The sequence below is a fragment of the Lolium rigidum genome, chromosome 6 (genome assembly GCF_022539505.1).
Source record: "Lolium rigidum isolate FL_2022 chromosome 6, APGP_CSIRO_Lrig_0.1, whole genome shotgun sequence".
Taxonomy (NCBI): Eukaryota; Viridiplantae; Streptophyta; class Magnoliopsida; order Poales; family Poaceae; genus Lolium; species Lolium rigidum.
This window is the reverse complement of record NC_061513.1, coordinates 212,388,322-212,407,287: the sequence shown is the minus strand read 5'-3', so window position 1 is coordinate 212,407,287 and position 18,966 is coordinate 212,388,322. Positions and strand designations below refer to the sequence as shown.

The window sequence follows — 18,966 nt, the reverse complement described above, 5'->3', positions numbered from 1 at the left end:
TTTGGTTTTTATAAAATCATTTACAATTCAGAAAAATACCAAACCAGTGGGGTTAGTTCACATTTAGTCTCACTTATCCAGGGGTATGCTTGGTGTTGGTTGGTGATGCTCTGATGCTGGTGTGCCTTGTTGTTTGTATACTCTGGTTTCTGCCTTAGTTGATTTACCTAGGTCATTTAAAAGATTATTTGCATGTGATTCTTGTGCATGTGTACTCTACATGTTATTAGCTTTCAGTAGGTATGCTGCATGCATTTTTATGACATACGAAAGATTTAGACCATTTAAATGGTTCCTAAGTCATTTCTGGAATTGCAAAAATCATATCTTTTGTTTTAAAAATAATAAATGGGTGAAACCACTTTCGTTAGCTTGCATTAGTAAACCTTTACATACTGTGATTTTACCAAATTTTTATGTGAATTATTCTGGTGTGGTTTGTTGATTGGGTATTGCTTGTTGTTTTTCTTTTTGCGACGCTAGATTCGAACGCCGCCGGAAACGGAGGAGAAGGAGACTTTGGAGGAACCGAAGAGGAAGACCAGGGGCACTTTGCTGATCAAGGCAAGCCACCTTTTGATGCATCTCTGATCCTACATATACCTTGTTCTTGCATTATTCCAGGTTTTGCAAAGTGCATGTTTTTCATTTATTATTGTCGGTGGTTAGCGCCACCGGAGTTTTAATTAATCCACCCTTAGGGTGCAAACCTCATTGGAACCTACTGATCCCCATCTTAATAGTGATATGGTGCTTATCACCTTATCATCCTTGTCGCCGATTTTCAAGAAAAGGTAGACTATAGGTTGGGAGCCCTTGTGAAAAAGTTTTGGAAAATGTTTTCCTAGAAAGATGTTTTTCGAAAACCTTGGAATGGGGTAGCCCTGCCCAAGTGGGAGTTTGAAAATGAAGAGCTGATTTGCAAAAGTGATTTTTGCTGGAATAAAGTGGACATAAAAAGGTTTTCGAAAACTTCGGTTCCTTGGGTACTTAACCTGACCAATTAGACAGTGCAACCATATTACCCCAAAGTGGGCACGGGGCGTAGTGCAGTAGTTTGTCTCGCCTTAGACTGAGTCCTGCAAGTGTAGTGGCAGTCCGACCATGGACGCTTCGACCGGGGTTCTTCCCATGAGAAGGGACGCAACCCATTTGCCTGTTCGGTACGCGGGGTACAACTTATGAGCTCCCATTGAAAGATGCCTAGTGGTTGAACGGCATTCGGAGGGTCGGGTGTGCCGGGGACTTTGCAACTCCTGGGTAAACGGCATCCCGGACTCTGGTGTTGGGAGGTACATCTCATTCGGCATGTCTTAGGCTAAGGCGAGCAAGCGAAAAACTGCGATCGGTTATCCGAACCTCGCGTTTTGACGCTTGGTGAACCAGGGATGATCCCGGCGGATTTATCGGATCTTATGGTGAAAGTGTACAACCTCTCGCAGAGTGAAAACTATTCGAATAGCCGCGTCCGCGGTCATGGACGGTTGGGAAGGCATGATACCTACGCTGAAGAGTTTTTGTTTTACAAATGTTTTCAAAGAAAAGATTTTGAAAAGTACCGGGAAGGTACAGGAAAATGCCAGTGGGACTGGAGGAAATGTACCTGAGAGGTACGGTGGAAAGTGGTACAGTTGTTTTGGCCATTTCGAGGGCCGGGAAAATAAATTGGGTCACCCTTACCTATTAGTCTTTAAAATGACAATTGTTTTCAAAAAGATTTTCAACAAAGTTATAAAGATATCTTATTCTCGAGAGAAACTCTCTCTCGCTCCTTGTCGCCTTAGTTAGTGCCTGTTCCTTGCTACTGCCATATTGCATATCCTTTATTTCTCTCTAAGGTGGTTTGCGAGTACATTCAAACGTACTCATTGGCATTGTTGTCCTGGCTATTTACTTGGCCAGACTTTGAAGAGGAGTACTACGAAGAAGAAGACTACGACGCCGAAGACGCGAACTAGGACGCTCTCCCAGTCAGCCGCCTGTAGGGTAAAGGCCTGACTTGGGTTCCACCGCTGTTTGAAGTCGAATAAATTCCGCTGCTGTTTGTTGAACTTCGGCCTTGATGGCCTATGATGTAAGACTTCCGTAATATCTGTAATTCGGTACTGTAATGGATGATGTAATCTGATATCAATTCGGTTATGTATTCACGATGGAATGATTTTGGGATCGTGAAATTGTATGCCTAACAGGAGTTCTGGACTGGTAAGTCCGGGGCCCCACAATTAACCCGGAGCCTTATGTACCTAAGACCACAAGGGTACCAATGCCATCAATGAAGCCTCTCCTCCCGAGACCTTGGGAACTTACTGTTGAGGAAACCGACGTGGCTGCGGCGGCTCACCATGAGAAATGAAAGGCGGAAGTCAAGGCAAAAAAAGAGCGTGATCCCAAGCTGGTATATACTGAGAAGCAAAAGAAGTGGGCTAAGGATTTTTTGATGACACCGTCCCAAACCTCGCAGAATCAGCAATACGACTATGGACGTGAATTTCGTAGGCAAGTAGCATTATTGGATGAAGCCATGGCGGCGACGGAGAAGAAAGTAGCAAGTAGTAAAAAATGCGGGAAACAAGTTTCCCAGCTCGGGGAATAGAATAGAAAAGACAATTGATCCCCCCGCTCAAAGTGGAAGCAGGTGCTTCTGTTACGTCGTCCTTCAGAGCCGATATGGATAAGGAAATGGAACTATTGGACCCCGCTATCCTAGCAGCTGCTTGCGCACAGGGAATGACTGTAACGGCGTCCAAAGAAAGAGCGGGAGAGTTCGGTATGACTCTTCGTGCATTGTTAGACCTTGAGGATGCGCCAATAAGTGAGGTGGCATTTACATATATGCCGAATGGGCCTCTCGTCGAGCCTGCGCAGGAAGCGAGTCTACCAACACATATGAGAAGTCTGCTACGCTGGTACAAGGATTTCATAAAAAAATAAGGCCGGCAAAGAATATATTTATGTGGAAGTTAGAGAGGAGCATCACTTCAAACAGTACCATGTACAAGTTCATACGAGTGAATTATTCCAGTTGTTCAATCTGCGCGAGCTCGACAAATCTATCCCGAGTTGCTACATTCTGTAAGTGATTTATTTCTATAATTAAATCTCCACCTCATATCGTTCATTGCCTGCACTATATTGTCCTAACTATATTTTTGTGTACGCTATTATGCAGAATGAAGCTTGGGGAATGCAAAAGAAAGAACATCCTTGATGTTGGATTCATTGACCCACATATCATTAATGGATATGTGTTAGAAAGGTATCCCCAAGACATGGCAAAAGACTTGTATCGGTTTCTTACAAAGAAGGAACTCAAAAGTCAAATTCTATTTCCTTACCATTTTGGGTGAGTGTTTCTGTCTTGTGCACATTATCTTTTGTTTACTAAATGCATGTTATGTCTAATCGGTTATGCATGACTGTGCATGTAACGTGTCCACGGGTTCCACTGGATTCTGCTAATAATTGAATTTGACAACTCCAGAGTTCTCGTCATGGACTCTCCGAATATGGAACCAAATCATTGGATCGACATAAGATTAATGCTGCAAAAGTAATTACTTTCAATCATTTGCGCACTATATCGGCCTCTTTCCTTCATTTCCTGATATCAAGTAACTAATAAATCCCTTGTTCATTTAATTTCTTTGCGCTGTAGGGTTTGGAAACGGTTCAAAGATGACATAACCGGTGAATTCAAAGATGAGCTAACATTTATAAGGTTAGCTAATGTGGATAATCAGCCACCGGGGACCAATCTATGTGGATACTATGTTTGTGAGTTCATCCGGGGATACACCTCTGAGCGGAGTGCTCAGGATATCAACTTGCGGAGGAATGACTTGCGGAAGAATCTTAATCCAGAAGCTCGCTTCCGACCAATTCAAGATGAATTGGCAGGATTTTTGATGAGGGAAGTCCTCCATCCTCTGGAGAACACTATTACGAGGACGAAGAACTTCTAATGCGATAAATTGTATATGGAAACTTATTTGAAGTTGTATATGGTCACCCGATACTGAATATTATATATTCCTCTTGAATTTTTCTTGTTCGAAATTTCAAACTTGTTTGAAATTGTATATTCATATGCATCAACATGTATCGTGTATATAGTAGCGTAGAATATGTGTACTGAAACTTCTTTGAAATTAAAATGAAACACAAAATAAAATATAAAAGAAATGAAACACAACAAAAAGAAACCAGATTTAGGGGGGTAAAAACCCTAAACCTGCGGAGACCTTTAGTCCCGGTTGGTCTGGCCAACCGCGACTAAAGGTCCTCCGCCCCGACAAGTGCCTGCCGCCCACGTGGATGGGCCTTTAGTCGCAGTTCGTAAGCAACCGCGACTAAAGGGGGACCTTTAGTCTCGCATAATTAGTCCCGGTTGCGTAACCGGGACTAAACCCCGTTACCAACCGGGACTAAAGCCCCTTTTTTTACCAGTGTGTGAAGGGAACTGCAGAATGAATTCTTGAACATGTATTTTCTCATGTTTCTATTTTCTTGCAATAATTCATCCTGATCACTGGTTGGAAAAAAACATAATACATCCTACAAATTTTGTTTACAATCTGATACTTGATGGAAGAACCTCGATACCCAGGTTTCTACAACAACAAAAACCAAGCCTTTCAGTCCCAAACAAGTTGGGGTAGGCTAGAGTTGAAATCCATAAGATCTCGAAGCCAAGTCATGGTTACGGAACGTGGATAGCTAACTTCCACGCACCCCTGTCCATGGCTAAATCTTTGTCAATATTCCAAACCTTCAGGTCTCTCTTAACGGACTCGTCCCATGTCAAGTTTGGTCTACCATGACCCCTCTTAACATTCTCAGCACGCTTTATCCGTCCGCTATGCACTGACGCTTCCGGAGGCCTCCGTTGGATATGTCCAAACCATATGAGACGATGTTGGACCAGCTTCTCTTCAATCGGTGCTACCCCAACTCGCTCCCGTATCGTCATTCCGTACCCGATCCTTTCTTGTGTGGCCACATATCCATATCAACATGCACATCTCTGCTACACTTAACTGTTGGATATGTCGTCTCTTCGTTGGCCAACACTCCGCGCTATACAACATCGCAGGTCAGATAGCTGTCCTATAAAACCTGCCTTTTAGCTTTTGTGGCACTCTCTTGTCACAGAGTACGCTAGAAGCTTGGCGCCACTTCATCCAACCATCCTTGATTCGGTGGCCCACATCTTCGTCGATATAGCCATCCTTCTGCAACATGGACCCCAAATATCGAAAAGTGTCTCTCTTCGGTACCGCCTGCCCATCAAGGCTAACCTCTCCCTCCTCGTGACTAGTAGAACTGAAACTGCACCTCATGTATTCAGTTTTAGTTCTACTAAGCCTAAAACCTTTCGATTCTAGAGTTCACCTCCACAACTCTAACTTTCTATTAACCCCCGTTCGGCTATCATCGACTAGAACCACATCATCCGCAAAGAGCATACACCATGGGATATATCCTTGTATATCCCTTGTGACCTCATCCGTCACCAAATCAAAAAGATAAGGGCTCAAAGCTGACCCTTGGTGTAGCCCTATTCTAATTGGAAAGTCATCAGTGTCGCCATCATTTGTTCGAACACTTGTCACAACATTATCATACATATCCTTGATGAGGGTAATGTACTTTATTGGGACTTTGTGTTTCTCCAAGGCCCACCACATGACATTCCGAGGTATCTTATCATAGGCCTTCTCCAAATCAATGAACACCATATGAAGGTCCTTCTTTTGCTCCATGTATCTCTCCATCAGTTGTCGTACCAAGAAGATGGTTTCCATGGTAGACCTCCCAGGCATGAAACCAAATTGGTTTTTGGTCACGCTTGTCAACCTTCTTAAGCGGTGCTCAATGACTCTCTCCCATAGCTTCATAGTATGGCTCATCAGCTTGATTCCACGGTAATTAGTACAACTTTGAACATCCCCCTTGTTCTTGAAGATTGGTACTAAAATACTCCGCCTCCATTCTTCGGGCATCTTGTTTGACCGAAAAATGAGGTTCAAAAGCTTAGTTAGCCATACTATCGCTACGTCTCCAAGGCCTCTCCACGCCTCGATGGGGATACCATCAGGACCCATTGCCTTGCCTCCTTTATCCTCCTTAACGCCTCCTTAACCTCAGACTCCTGGATACGTCGCACAAATCACATGTTGGTATCATCAAAGGAGTCGTCTAGCTCAATGGTAGAGCTCTCAACCTCTCCATTGTAAAGGTTGTCAAAGTACTCCCACCATCTACGCTTGATCGCCTCATCCTTCACAAGAAGCTGATCCTCTTCGTCCTTGATGCATTTGATTTCGTTGACATCCCTCGTTTTGCTCTCCCTAAACTTGGCCATCTTATAGATGTCCCTTTCGCCTTCCTTCGTGTTTAAACGTTGGTAGAGGTCCTCATACGCCCGACCCCTTGCTTCACTCACCGCCCGCTTTGCAGCCTTCTTCGCCACCTTGTACTTCTCCATGTTAGCTGCACTCCGGTCCAGATATAGGCATCTGAAATAGTCCTTCTTCTCCCTAATAACCTTCTGGACCTCATCGTTCCACCACCATGTATCCTTAGCTTCCCTTCTACTTCCCTTAGTCACCCCAAACTCCTCTACAGCGACCTTTCGCAAGCAGGTCGCCATACTCGTCCACATCATGTTTGCATCGCCTCCTTCCTCCCAAGGGCCCTCCTTAATAACCCTCTCCCTGAAAGCATGGGATGCCTCACCCTTGAGCTTCCACCACTTTGTTCTAGCGACTTTGGCGCGCTTACCCCGCTGGACACGGATCCTAAAGCGAAAGTCAGCAACCACCAGCTTATGTTGAGGGGCAACACTCTCTCCAGGTATCACCTTACAATCAATGCAGGTGCGTCTGTCTTCTCTTCTAGAGAGGACAAAATCAATCTGGCTAGAGTGTAGACCACTACTGAACGTTTCTAGATGTGATTCTCTCTTCCTAAAGAGGGTGTTAGTGATACGTCTCCAACGTATCGATAATTTCTTGTGTTCCATGCCACATTATTGATGTTATCTACATGTTTTATGCACACTTTATATCATATTCGTGCATTTTCTGGAACTAACCTATTAACAAGATGCCGAAGTGCCGACTGTCTGTTTTCTCGCTGTTTTTGGTTTCGAAATCCTAGTAAAGAAATATTCTCGGAATTGGACGAAATAAAAGCCCAGAGGCCTATTTTCTCACGAAGCTTCCAGAAGACCGAAGACGAGACGAAGAGGGGCCACGGGGTGGCCAAACCCTAGGGCGGCGCGGCCCCCCCCTTGGCCGCGCGGCCCTATGGTGTGGGCCCCCGTGCCGCCTCTCGACTTGCCCTTCCGCCTACAAATAGCCTCCGTGACGAAACCCCCACACCGAGAGCCACGATACGGAAAACATTACCGAGACGCCGTCGCCGCCGATCCCATATCGGGGGATCCCGGAGATCGCCTCCGGCACCCCGCCGGAGAGGGGATTCATCTCCCGGAGGACTCTACGCCGCCATGGTCGCCTCCGGTGTGATGTGTGAGTAGTCTACCCCTAGACTATGGGTCCATAGCAGTAGCTAGATGGTTGTCTTCTCCCCATTGTGCTATCATTGTCGGATCTTGTGAGCTGCCTATCATGATCAAGATCATCTATATGTAATTCTATATGTTGCGTTTGTTGGGATCCGATGAATAGAGAATACTTGTTATGTTGATTATCAAAGTTATGCTTATGTGTTGTTTATGATCTTGCATGCTCTCCGTTACTAGTAGATGCTCGGCCAAGTAGATGCTTGTAACTCCAAGAGGGAGTACTTATGCTCGATAGTGGGTTCATGCCTCGCATTGACACTGGGACAGATGACGAAAGTTCTAAGGTTGTGTTGTGCTGTTGCCACTAGGGATAAAACATTGATGCTATGTCTAAGGATGTAGTTGTTGATTACATTACGCACCATACTTAATGCAATTGTCTCGTTGCTTGCAACTTAATACTGGAGGGGTTCGGATGATAACTCGAAGGTGGACTTTTTAGGCATAGATGCGATTGGATGGCGGTCTATGTACTTTGTCGTAATGCCCAATTAAATCTCACTATACTCATCATGATATGTATGTGCATTGTCATGCTCTCTTTATTTGTCAATTGCCCAACCGTAATTTGTTCACCCAACATGCTCGTTCGTCTTATGGGAGAGACACCTCTAGTGAACTCGTGGACCCCGGTCCAATTCTCTTTACTCGAAATACAATCTACTGCAATACTTGTTCTACTGTTTTCTCGCAAACAATCATCTTCCACACAATACGGTTAATCCTTTGTTACGAGCAAGCCGGTGAGATTGACAACCTCACCTGTTTCGTTGGGGCAAAGTAGTTTGGTTGTGTTGTGCGAGGTTCCACGTTGGCGCCGGAATCCCTGGTGTTGCGCCGCACTACATCCCGCCGCCATCAACCTTCAACGTGCTTCTTGGCTCCTCCTGGTTCGATAAACCTTGGTTTCTTTACGAGGGAAAACTTGCTCGCTGTGCGCATCATACCTTCCTCTTGGGGTTGCCCAACGAACGTGTGAAATACACGCCATCAAGCTCTTTTCCGGCGCCGTTGCCGGGGAGATCAAGACACGCTGCAAGGGAGTCTCCACTTCTCAATCTCTTTACTTTGTTTTTGTCTTGCTTTATTTTATTTACTACTTTGTTTGCTGCACTAAATCAAAATACAAAAAAATTAGTTACTTGTTTTACTTTACTTAATATCATGCATGTTTTTATTTCACTAGTTAAGCATAATGGAAAACAACAAAAATATGAGAGATCTTTATGAACTTTATCTTGAATTAGGACATGATGTGTTTGAAGAAAGAATTAAAAAACCCATGGAACTTTATATGCATGCTAATGGGAATGTTATTACTATGGATGCTTTGAACACCATTGTTGCTAATGCTATGGAAAATTCTAAGCTTGGGGAAGCTGGCCCTGATGAGCATGATCTTTTTAGTCCCCCAAGCATTGAGGAGAAAATTTTCTTTTTTGATTACAATATGCCTCCTATATATAATGATAGCTACTTTGTTGAATTTGCTCCCACTATTACTAATAAAATTGACTATGCCTATGTGGAGAGTAATAATTTTATGCATGAGACTCATGATAAGAATGCTTTATGTGATAGTTACATTGTTGAGTTTGCTCATGATGCTACTGAAAGTTATTATGAGAGAGGAAAATATGGTTGTAGAAATTTTCATGTTACTAAAACACCTCTCTATGTGCTGAAATTTTTGAAGCTACACTTGTTTTATCTTCCTATGCTTGTCACTTTGCTCTTCATGAACTTGTTTATTTACAAGATTCCTATGCATAGGAAGCATGTTAGACTTAAATGTGTTTTGAATTTGCCTCTTGATGCTCTCTTTTGCTTCAACTACTATTTCTTGCGAGTGCATCATTAAAACTGCTGAGCCCATCTTAATGGCTATAAAGAAAGAACTTCTTGGGAGATAACCCATGTGTTTTTACTACAGTACTTTGTTTTATATTTGTGTCTTGGAAGTTGTTTACTACTGTAGCAACCTCTCCTTATCTTAGTTTTGAGTTTTGTTGTGCCAAGTTAAGCCGTTGATAGAAAAGTAAGTACTAGATTTGGATTACTGCGCAGTTCCAGATTTCTTTGCTGTCACGAATCTGAGCCCACTGCCCTGCAGGAAGCTCAGAAAATTATGCCAATTTACGTGCATGATCCTCAGATATGTACGCAACTTTCATTCAATTTGAGCATTTTCATTTGAGCAAGTCTGGTGCCATTTTAAAATTCGTCAATACGAACTGTTCTGTTTTGACAGATTCTGCCTTTTATTTCGCATTGCCTCTTTTGCTATGTTGGATGAATTTCTTTGATCCACTAATGTCCAGTAGCATTATGCAATGTCCAGAAGTGTTAAGAATGATTGTGTCACCTCTGAATATGTCAATTTATATTGTGCACTAACCCTCTAATGAGTTGTTTCGAGTTTGGTGTGGAGGAAGTTTTCAAGGATCAAGAGAGGAGTATGATGCAACATGATCAAGGAGAGTGAAAGCTCTAAGCTTGGGGATGCACCCGGTGGTTCACCCCTGCATATATCAAGAAGACTCAAGCGTCTAAGCTTGGGGATGCCCAAGGCATCCCCTTCTTCATCAACAAATTATCAGGTTCCTCCCCTGAAACTATATTTTTATTCCATCACATCTTATGTGCTTTTTCTTGGAGCGTCGGTTTGTTTTTGTTTTTGTTTTGTTTGAATAAAATGGATCCTAGCATTCACTTTGTGGGAGAGATACACGCTCCACTGTAGCATATGGACAAATATGTCCTTGGTTTCTACTCATAGTATTCATGGCGAAGTTTCTCCTTCGTTAAATTGTTATATGGTTGGAATTGGAAAATGATACATGTAGTAATTGCTATAATGTCTTTGGTAATGTGATACTTGGCAATTGTTGTGCTCATGTTTAAGCTCTTGCATCATATGCTTTGCACCCATTAATGAAGAAATACATAGAGCATGCTAAAATTTGGTTTGCATAATTGGTTTCTCTAAGGTCTAGATAATTTCTAGTATTGAGTTTGAACAACAAGGAAGACGGTGTAGAGTTTTATAATGTTTTCAATATGTCTTTTATGTGAGTTTTGCTGCACCGGTTCATCCTTGTGTTTGTTTCTAACAAGCCTTGCTAGCCTAAACCTTGTATCGAGAGGGAATACTTCTCATGCATCCAAAATACTTGAGCCAACCACTATGCCATTTGTGTCCACCATACATACCTACTACATGGTATTTTCCAGCCATTCCAAAGTAAATTGCTTGAGTGCTACCTTTAAAATTCCATCATTCACCTTTGCAATATATAGCTCATGGGACAAATAGCTTAAAAACTATTGTGGTATTGAATATGTAATTATGCACTTTATCTCTTATTAAGTTGCTTGTTGTGCGATAACCATGTTTACTGGGGAACGCCATCAACTCATTGTTGAATTTCATGTGAGTTGCTATGCATGTTCGTCTTGTCCGAAGTAAGGGCGATCTACACTGAGTTGAATGGTTTGAGCATGCATATTGTGAGAGAAGAACATTGGGCCGCTAACTAAAGCCATGTTCCATGGTGGAAGTTTCAGTTTTGGACAAACATCCTCAAATCTCTAATGAGAAAAGAATTAATTGTTGTTGAATGCTTAAAGCATTAAAAGAGGAGTCCATTATCTGTTGTCTATGTTGTCCCGGTATGGATGTCTAAGTTGAGAATAATCAAAAGCGAGAAATCCAAATGCGAGCTTTCTCCTTAGACCTTTGTACAGGCGGCATAGAGGTACCCCTTTGTGAAACTTGGTGAAAGCATATGTATTGCGGTGATAATCCAGGTAGTCCAAGCTAATTAGGACAAGGTGCGAGCACTATTAGTACACTATGCGTGAGGCTTGCAACTTATAAGATATAATTTACATGATGCATATGCTCTATTACTACCGTTGACAAAATTGTTTCATGTTTTCAAAATCAAAGCTCTAGCACAAATATAGCAATCGATGCTTTTCCTCTATGAGGACCATTCTTTTACTTTCAATGTTGAGTCAGTTCACCTATTTCTCTCCACCTCAAGAAGCAAACACTTGTGTGAACTCGTGCATTGATTCCTACATACTTGCTTATTGCACTTATTATATTACTCTATGTTGACAATATCCATGAGATATACATGTTACAAGTTGAAAGCAACCGCTGAAACTTAATCTTCTTTTGTGTTGCTTCAATACCTTTACTTTGAATTATTGCTTTATGAGTTAACTCTTATGCAAGACTTATTGATGCTTGTCTTGAAGTGCTATTCATGAAAAGTCTTTGCTTTATGATTCACTTGTTTACTCATGTCATACACATTGTTTTGATCGCTGCACTCACTACATATGCTTTACAAATAGTATGATCAAGATTATGATGGCATGTCACTCCAGAAATTATCTTTGTTATCGTTTTACCTGCCCGGGACGAGCAGAACTAAGCTTGGGGATGCTGATACGTCTCCAACGTATCGATAATTTCTTGTGTTCCATGCCACATTATTGATGTTATCTACATGTTTTATGCACACTTTATATCATATTCGTGCATTTTCTGGAACTAACCTATTAACAAGATGCCGAAGTGCCAATTGCTGTTTTCTGCTGTTTTTGGTTTCAGAAATCCTAGTAAAGAAATATTCTCGGAATTGGACGAAATAAAAGCCCGGAGGCCTATTTTCTCACGAAGCTTCCGGAAGACCGAAGACGAGACGAAGAGGGGCCACGGGGTGGCCAAACCCTAGGGCGGCGCGGCCCCCCTTGGCCGCGCGGCCCCGTGGTGTGGGCCCCCCGTGCCGCCTCTCGACTTGCCCTTCCGCCTACAAATAGCCTCCGTGACGAAACCCCCGATACCGAGAGCCACGATACGGAAAACATTACCGAGACGCCGTCGCCGCCGATCCCATCTCGGGGGATCTCGGAGATCGCCTCCGGCACCCTGCCGGAGAGGGGATTCATCTCCCGGAGGACTCTACGCCGCCATGGTCGCCTCCGGTGTGATGTGTGAGTAGTCTACCCCTGGACTATGGGTCCATAGCAGTAGCTAGATGGTTGTCTTCTCCCCATTGTGCTATCATTGTCGGATCTTGTGAGCTGCCTATCATGATCAAGATCATCTATATGTAATTCTATATGTTGCGTTTGTTGGGATCCGATGAATAGAGAATACTTGTTATGTTGATTATCAAAGTTATGCTTATGTGTTGTTTATGATCTTGCATGCTCTCCGTTACTAGTAGATGCTCCGGCCAAGTAGATGCTTGTAACTCCAAGAGGGAGTACTTATGCTCGATAGTGGGTTCATGCCCGCATTGACACTGGGACAGATGACGTGAAAGTTCTAAGGTTGTGTTGTGCTTGTTGCCACTAGGGATAAAACATTGATGCTATGTCTAAGGATGTAGTTGTTGATTACATTACGCACCATACTTAATGCAATTGTCTGTTGCTTGCAACTTAATACTGGAGGGGGTTCGGATGATAACCTCAAGGTGGACTTTTTAGGCATAGATGCAGTTGGATGGCGGTCTATGTACTTTGTCGTAATGCCCAATTAAATCTCACTATACTCATCATGATATGTATGTGCATTGTCATGCTCTCTTTATTTGTCAATTGCCCAACTGTAATTTGTTCACCCAACATGTCTGTTCGTCTTATGGGAGAGACACCTCTAGTGAACTGTGGACCCCGGTCCAATTCTCTTTACTCGAAATACAATCTACTCGCAATACTTGTTCTACCGTTTTCTGCAAACAATCATCTTCCACACAATACGGTTAATCCTTTGTTACAAGCAAGCCGGTGAGATTGACAACCTCACTCGTTTCGTTGGGGCAAAGTAGTTTGGTTGTGTTGTGCAGGTTCCACGTTGGCGCCGGAATCCCCGGTGTTGCGCCGCACTACATCCCGCCGCCATCAACCTTCAACGTGCTTCTTGGCTCCTCCTGGTTCGATAAACCTTGGTTTCTTTCTGAGGGAAAACTTGCTGCTGTGCGCATCATACCTTCCTCTTGGGGTTGCCCAACGAACGTGTGAAATACACGCCATCAGTTAGCTACGACCATGTCATAGGCTAGAGCGAAGCTCAGGACGTTTTCTCCTTCTTGGTTCCTGATGCCATTGCCAAAGCCCCCATGCACCCTTTCAAAACCTGTGTTAGATGTACACACATGGCCATTGAGGTCTCCTCCTATGAAGAGCTTCTCACCAATAGGTACCCTCCTAACCAAGTCCTCCAGGCCTTCCCAAAACTCCCTCTTGGTGCTCTCATTGTGGCCTACTTGTGGGGCATACGCGCTGATAACATTGAGGACTAAGTCCCCAACAACCAGCTTGACAAGGATCATCCGGTCCCCTTGCCTCTTGACGTCCACAACTCCATCCCTGAGGCTCTTATTGACCAAGATGTCTACTCCATTTTTGTTTGAAGTTGTCCCCATGTACCACAACTTGAAACCGGTATCCTCCACCTCCTTCGCCTTCTGTCCCTTCCATTTGGTCTCTTGGACACATAGGACATCAACACGCCTCCTCACCGTCGTATCAACTAACTCCCGTAACTTACCTGTCAGGGACCCTACGTCCCAGCTACCTAAGCGTATCCTCCTAGACTCGGCTAACTTCCTTACCCTCCGCACTCGTCGAGTCAAATGCGGAGACCCTTGCTCATTTTTCACTACACCAGGGCGTCGGTGCAGCGCGCCACTAAGGATGCAGCGACCCAACCCTTGCTCACTTATCACTGTATCCAGATCAAGATACGGCGCGCCACCAAGGGGGTGGCGGCCCGGCCCTTTCCCATTTGACAACACATCCGGGTTCCGATGTGGCGCGTCGCTAAGAGGGTTACGCCCCAACGAGGATCGTTTGGGTTTCATCTCTATAAGAGTGGCTGTGTTTTTTACGTTGGCTCGATACCCAGGTTTCTGCTTTAATTAATTTCTTCATTGCTCTTTTTTATTTAGCATATTATTGTTCTCTTTCTCATTGTATAGTATCAAAAGTAGTGCATTTGTTATGGATATATATATCACTTTAAAATATGTTCTAATTATGCGGATCACATGTTGACAAAAGCGATGATTCAAAAAAATCAAACCACATAGCCCAAACTGATGGTCAAACTGAGGTGGTGAATAAAATATTGTCACAAGATGATAAGGGGTGGCCCGATCTTCTCAGTAAGCACGGTAGTGATGATGATCACGGGATGAACACAACGCAGATAACACGATGATGAAGTGGATGATAAATTGTATGACGCAACAAAGTCACTCGATTGGTCCCTGTCGCCAATACAACAGCTCTCAACCCTGCAAGATATTCGCAACTCCACACACTTGCGCATGTAGCCGCCGACCACGAAGCGGTATGTTGCAGCCGTCTAATTCCCAATGGAACAGCAAATCACACAAGACTTTCAGGGTCTACACCAAATCAATGCAATATGGTGTAGAAATTCGATAGAGTTGCAAAGCAATCAACTATGAACTAGGGTTTATCTTAAATGTGGTCTAAACCTAATTTGGGGGTGTCCTGGGCACTTATATAGGGGTTCAGGACGACCAGGAGTCGAAAAGATACATAGAAAACTGACCCAGATTGGATCTGGTCGAGACAGACTCGGACACGGCTGGATCAGGGGCCGGTCGACCGGGTCTGGGACCAGGTCAGGCCGGTTGAAACCGGGCCTGGCACCGGGTGGTCACCGGGTGCAGGACGTGTGGCTCAGTACACCCGCCCGGATGGCACGAGCGTAGAAGCCGGTCGGAACCGGGCGCTCCCGGCGTGGGAGCCGGTTGGACCGGGCCTGTGACCGGGTCGGCCGGCGTGGCGGCCGGTCGGACCGGGCCTGGCACCGTCCTGGACAGCTACGTCTTCCTCCCTCGCGCATGCCTCCCTCTCCTCCCTCGCGCTTCTATGGGATGTCTTCATGTCCAGCTTCATGTCCAGCTCCATGTCCAGCTTCACGTCCAGCTGCTCTTCTTCTCCTCGTGCGATGCTTGCTCCCTCTTCATACCTGATCATACATAAATAATAGGATTTAGGCAGTATAAAATTCTTATCGATGAAAGTATCACTTAGGAACAAGTTCACCTGTTGTTTGAGTAGCTTCGCACGAGCTCTTGTAATTGGTCCAATTCTGACTTCATTGGACTTGAGCTTCACAGCAACATCGTCTTCATCTTGCAATGACGAAGGTAGTAGTGTAGTAGGGATGTCCTCATCACTAACATCACTATGTCGGGATTTCATGTATCCCTATTGGGAATTCAGTTAGGCCGGTCAAACAAGTTTGAGCCGAAATTTATGTAGTGATAATGTTAAAAATACAATTTTAAATCTCTCGATCTCTGCTTTTCTAATTAGCGACATTTGTTCCGCAACACCAAATGTAGATGGGACACCGGTGTTGCAAGGCATCGTACAAAGTCCGTAGAATTACAATGCGGAATGTCGTATGCAACAAGTTTATATTAATAGGGGTGGTGGCGACAACCATATGCGGTATTACAATTCAGTGCAACTAGAGCCTCACAACCTCATCTTATTGTTATTAGAAATGTTTGTCATGAATAGAAGAAAATGTGATAACCTTTGTCGATGATGACAAATAGGAGAAATATCATTATAGATGATTCAGTGGCGCGTGAGAATTTTTGCTATTCCCGGTGCAACGCACGAGCACTTTTGCCAAACTATATACTTGAGCTGGACTTTTCTAGTAACGAATATAGCTGAAAGGGTAAGTCGTCCGATGGTGCAAGAAATCAACGTTTCTCGTCTATTCCGACAGAATTGAATGATCGGACGTCTGATCTAAAGAGTTACGCCAAATGAAAGCCTTCGATTCATAGAGGGACACAATACTGTCCCAACAATTTACACCAAATCCATCAATCAGTTTGGCTATTCTTCTGAACATAAAAGCTAGTGTAAATGGATGAAAAAAGTGAGGCAATCCATGCATTGACTTCAGGTGCATATGCCTAAACATTACAAACAACTTCCACAAGATTGTACAATCCTTATCAATGTGCATGTTCAATGCGGTCGATCACAGTTCAATTCACAGGGAGATACAATACTCGCAGCAATTTACACCAAATCCATATCAATCTGTCTGACTGTTCTCCACAAAAACACTATACTACCCTGAATACTTCAGATGCATACACATGAACATTAACTTCCACGCGATTCTACTGCATGTCCTCGATGATCAGCAATAGGGGTCACATAACAGCGACTGGGAGAAGCTGTGCATAGCATGCAGGCATCCGGCCAAGTTCATGACGTTGTACCCCGTGAGCTCCTGCATCTCCGTGCTCCACGCCGGTACGTCCGGCGGGTTCAGCGCAGACCTCGCCAGCAAGATTGCAGACGACGCCAGGACGGACGGCAGGTAACCGAGGCACGCGTAGTTTCGCAGCGACTCGTCCGCGAGGTGATGCGCCATGCGCTGGATCTTCTTCAGGTCCTCCTCTCCTTCTTGTGCGTGCTTGGTGAAGCGGCTGACGAAGGTGTGCGCCGTGGGGCCGCCCAGCTGGTACCCGAGCGCCGCCACCATGTGGCGCTCCATATCGAGCACTTCCTTTCTCGAGGCGAACCTGCCATAGCTGACGATCTTGTCGGGGTCCAGCTTCGGCATGGTGCGCCAGCCGTCCTCGTACTTGGCGGCCACGAAGACGGCCGCGGCACCCAGGAGGCGGAGCTCGTAGTCGGTATGCATGTTCATGGCTCGCACGGATAGGACCCGGTCGACGTAGGCGACGGCGTGGTGGAGCGTGCCGTCGACGAGGTCGTGGTGCCGGACGAACGCGTCCATCCATCCGACGAGGCGGGCGCGGTCCGACGGGCTCACCCGGCCCTGCTGCACCGTCTTCATGTAGTCCGGCCGCGGCCGCTCCTCGGGGTTCCGCTCCGTCCGCCGGAGGTTGGCTTCGATGTCGTCTTCGTAGTCGGAGCACAGCCGCTGGCGCTTCGCGGAGGGCTTGTCGGAGACGGTTGTGGATACCGGTGGTGCCGCGCGCTTTGAGAACTTCAGCGGCACGGGGATCTCGCGGGGCGATGGCGGGAGCACCTTCTTGCAAAGACGGGAGAAGCCGGGAGGCGGTGGTCGAACACGGGCGGGCACGTCGTCGACGGCCAGCTGGGCGCAGGGGAATTTGATACTGGGGGGCGGAGTTCGAAGACGGGCGGGCAAGCTGTCGGCGACGGGCTGCCGAACGCAGGAGAATACGAAGCCAGGGGGTGGAGGTCGAAGACGGGCGGACAAGTCGGCGACTGGCTGGCGAGCGCAGGAGAACCCGAAGCCGGGTGGCGGAGGGCGAGCAAAGGCCCAGGGATCCATGGCGTGCTGCATCATCGTCGCCGATCGAGAGCTAGGGATGGTAGATGGATTCTTTTCTGCTGGTGTTGGTTCGAGGAGGCAGGGCAAGGAGAGATGGTCGTTGTGGCAACGCTATATATCCTCCGGCGACCGGCGGCGAATCCGACTTGTGTTCGTGGAGTAAGATTGGCTGTACGAGGCGCGTGCCGGTCTCGATCTTTTCCGTGGCGCTAACGGGATCTCTCACTGTCTCGAAACCGGGAACGATTCGAACTAGCCGCGACGCGTTTTGTTCTTCACCGAAGTAGAGGGCAATTTTAGGAAAGTGGAGAGAGAATAAGACAATCGTGGTTCCAACTTTCCAACTTTCCAAGTACACAAAAATTCATGCGTTTACACGGTAGATGCAGATATATACGTCCGGAATTTCAAACTTAAATTTTCCTATAAGATGTTGAAATAACAATATATTTTAACATGCATACTAAATTCCAAATTTTGTAACTTAACCTGTGAAATTTAAGTTTGCATAATCTCAAAGCAAAAGAACTAATTTTTTTTTTGAGCTAATGCAAAAGAACTAAATGGGTTAGATCTTAAGTATTGGAGACGTGTACGGGTTCCAACCATGTAAGCAACCCATATAGCCAACAATTATTTAAACTTCAAGGCCCACCATAATGTAGCTTGGTACAACTTTGTGGCCTAAGTGCATCTCTAGCGGAACCCGTAAATTGGACAAAACCGAATGATAACGGCCGGTTTACGGATTCCGTTTAGAAAATGGCGCAGATCAGTAACCGTAAACATGTCCGGTCAAAAAAAATTAAAAGTCGGACCCGGAAACCCAACTCGACCTGTAAATGTAGGGGCTGAAAGGGCGAACTGAACACCAAACTCTACTCGTGGCGCGCTGAAATTTCAGGTGAGACCAACTGCTTCCGCCGGTACAGTCGTTGGAATCCAGTCAAATTTGTGGCCGGCGCGGGGCGGCGAGCTCGCAGCGGCGTGGGGCGGGGCCGACGCGGGG

General features: G+C 45.3%; 2 protein-coding genes across 2 annotated transcripts; both read right to left on the bottom strand.

Annotated features, from left to right (window-relative positions):
* Positions 1-3,539: 3,539 nt before the first annotated feature.
* LOC124663729 lies at positions 3,540-14,481 on the bottom strand. Its single transcript, XM_047201402.1, has 3 exons — positions 13,652-14,481; positions 6,335-6,980; positions 3,540-3,545 (listed from the first exon to the last, which is right to left on the bottom strand). Exons 1-3 carry the CDS (start codon positions 14,479-14,481, stop codon positions 3,540-3,542), a joined length of 1,482 nt encoding a protein of 493 aa, XP_047057358.1.
* Positions 14,482-16,826: 2,345 nt separating this feature from the next.
* On the bottom strand, positions 16,827-17,957 carry LOC124663728 (cyclin-F2-2-like). Its single transcript, XM_047201401.1, has 2 exons — positions 17,823-17,957; positions 16,827-17,756 (listed from the first exon to the last, which is right to left on the bottom strand). The coding sequence occupies exons 1-2, from the start codon at positions 17,955-17,957 to the stop codon at positions 16,827-16,829; spliced, it is 1,065 nt and encodes a 354-aa protein (XP_047057357.1).
* Between the last annotated feature and the right edge of the window lie 1,009 nt (positions 17,958-18,966).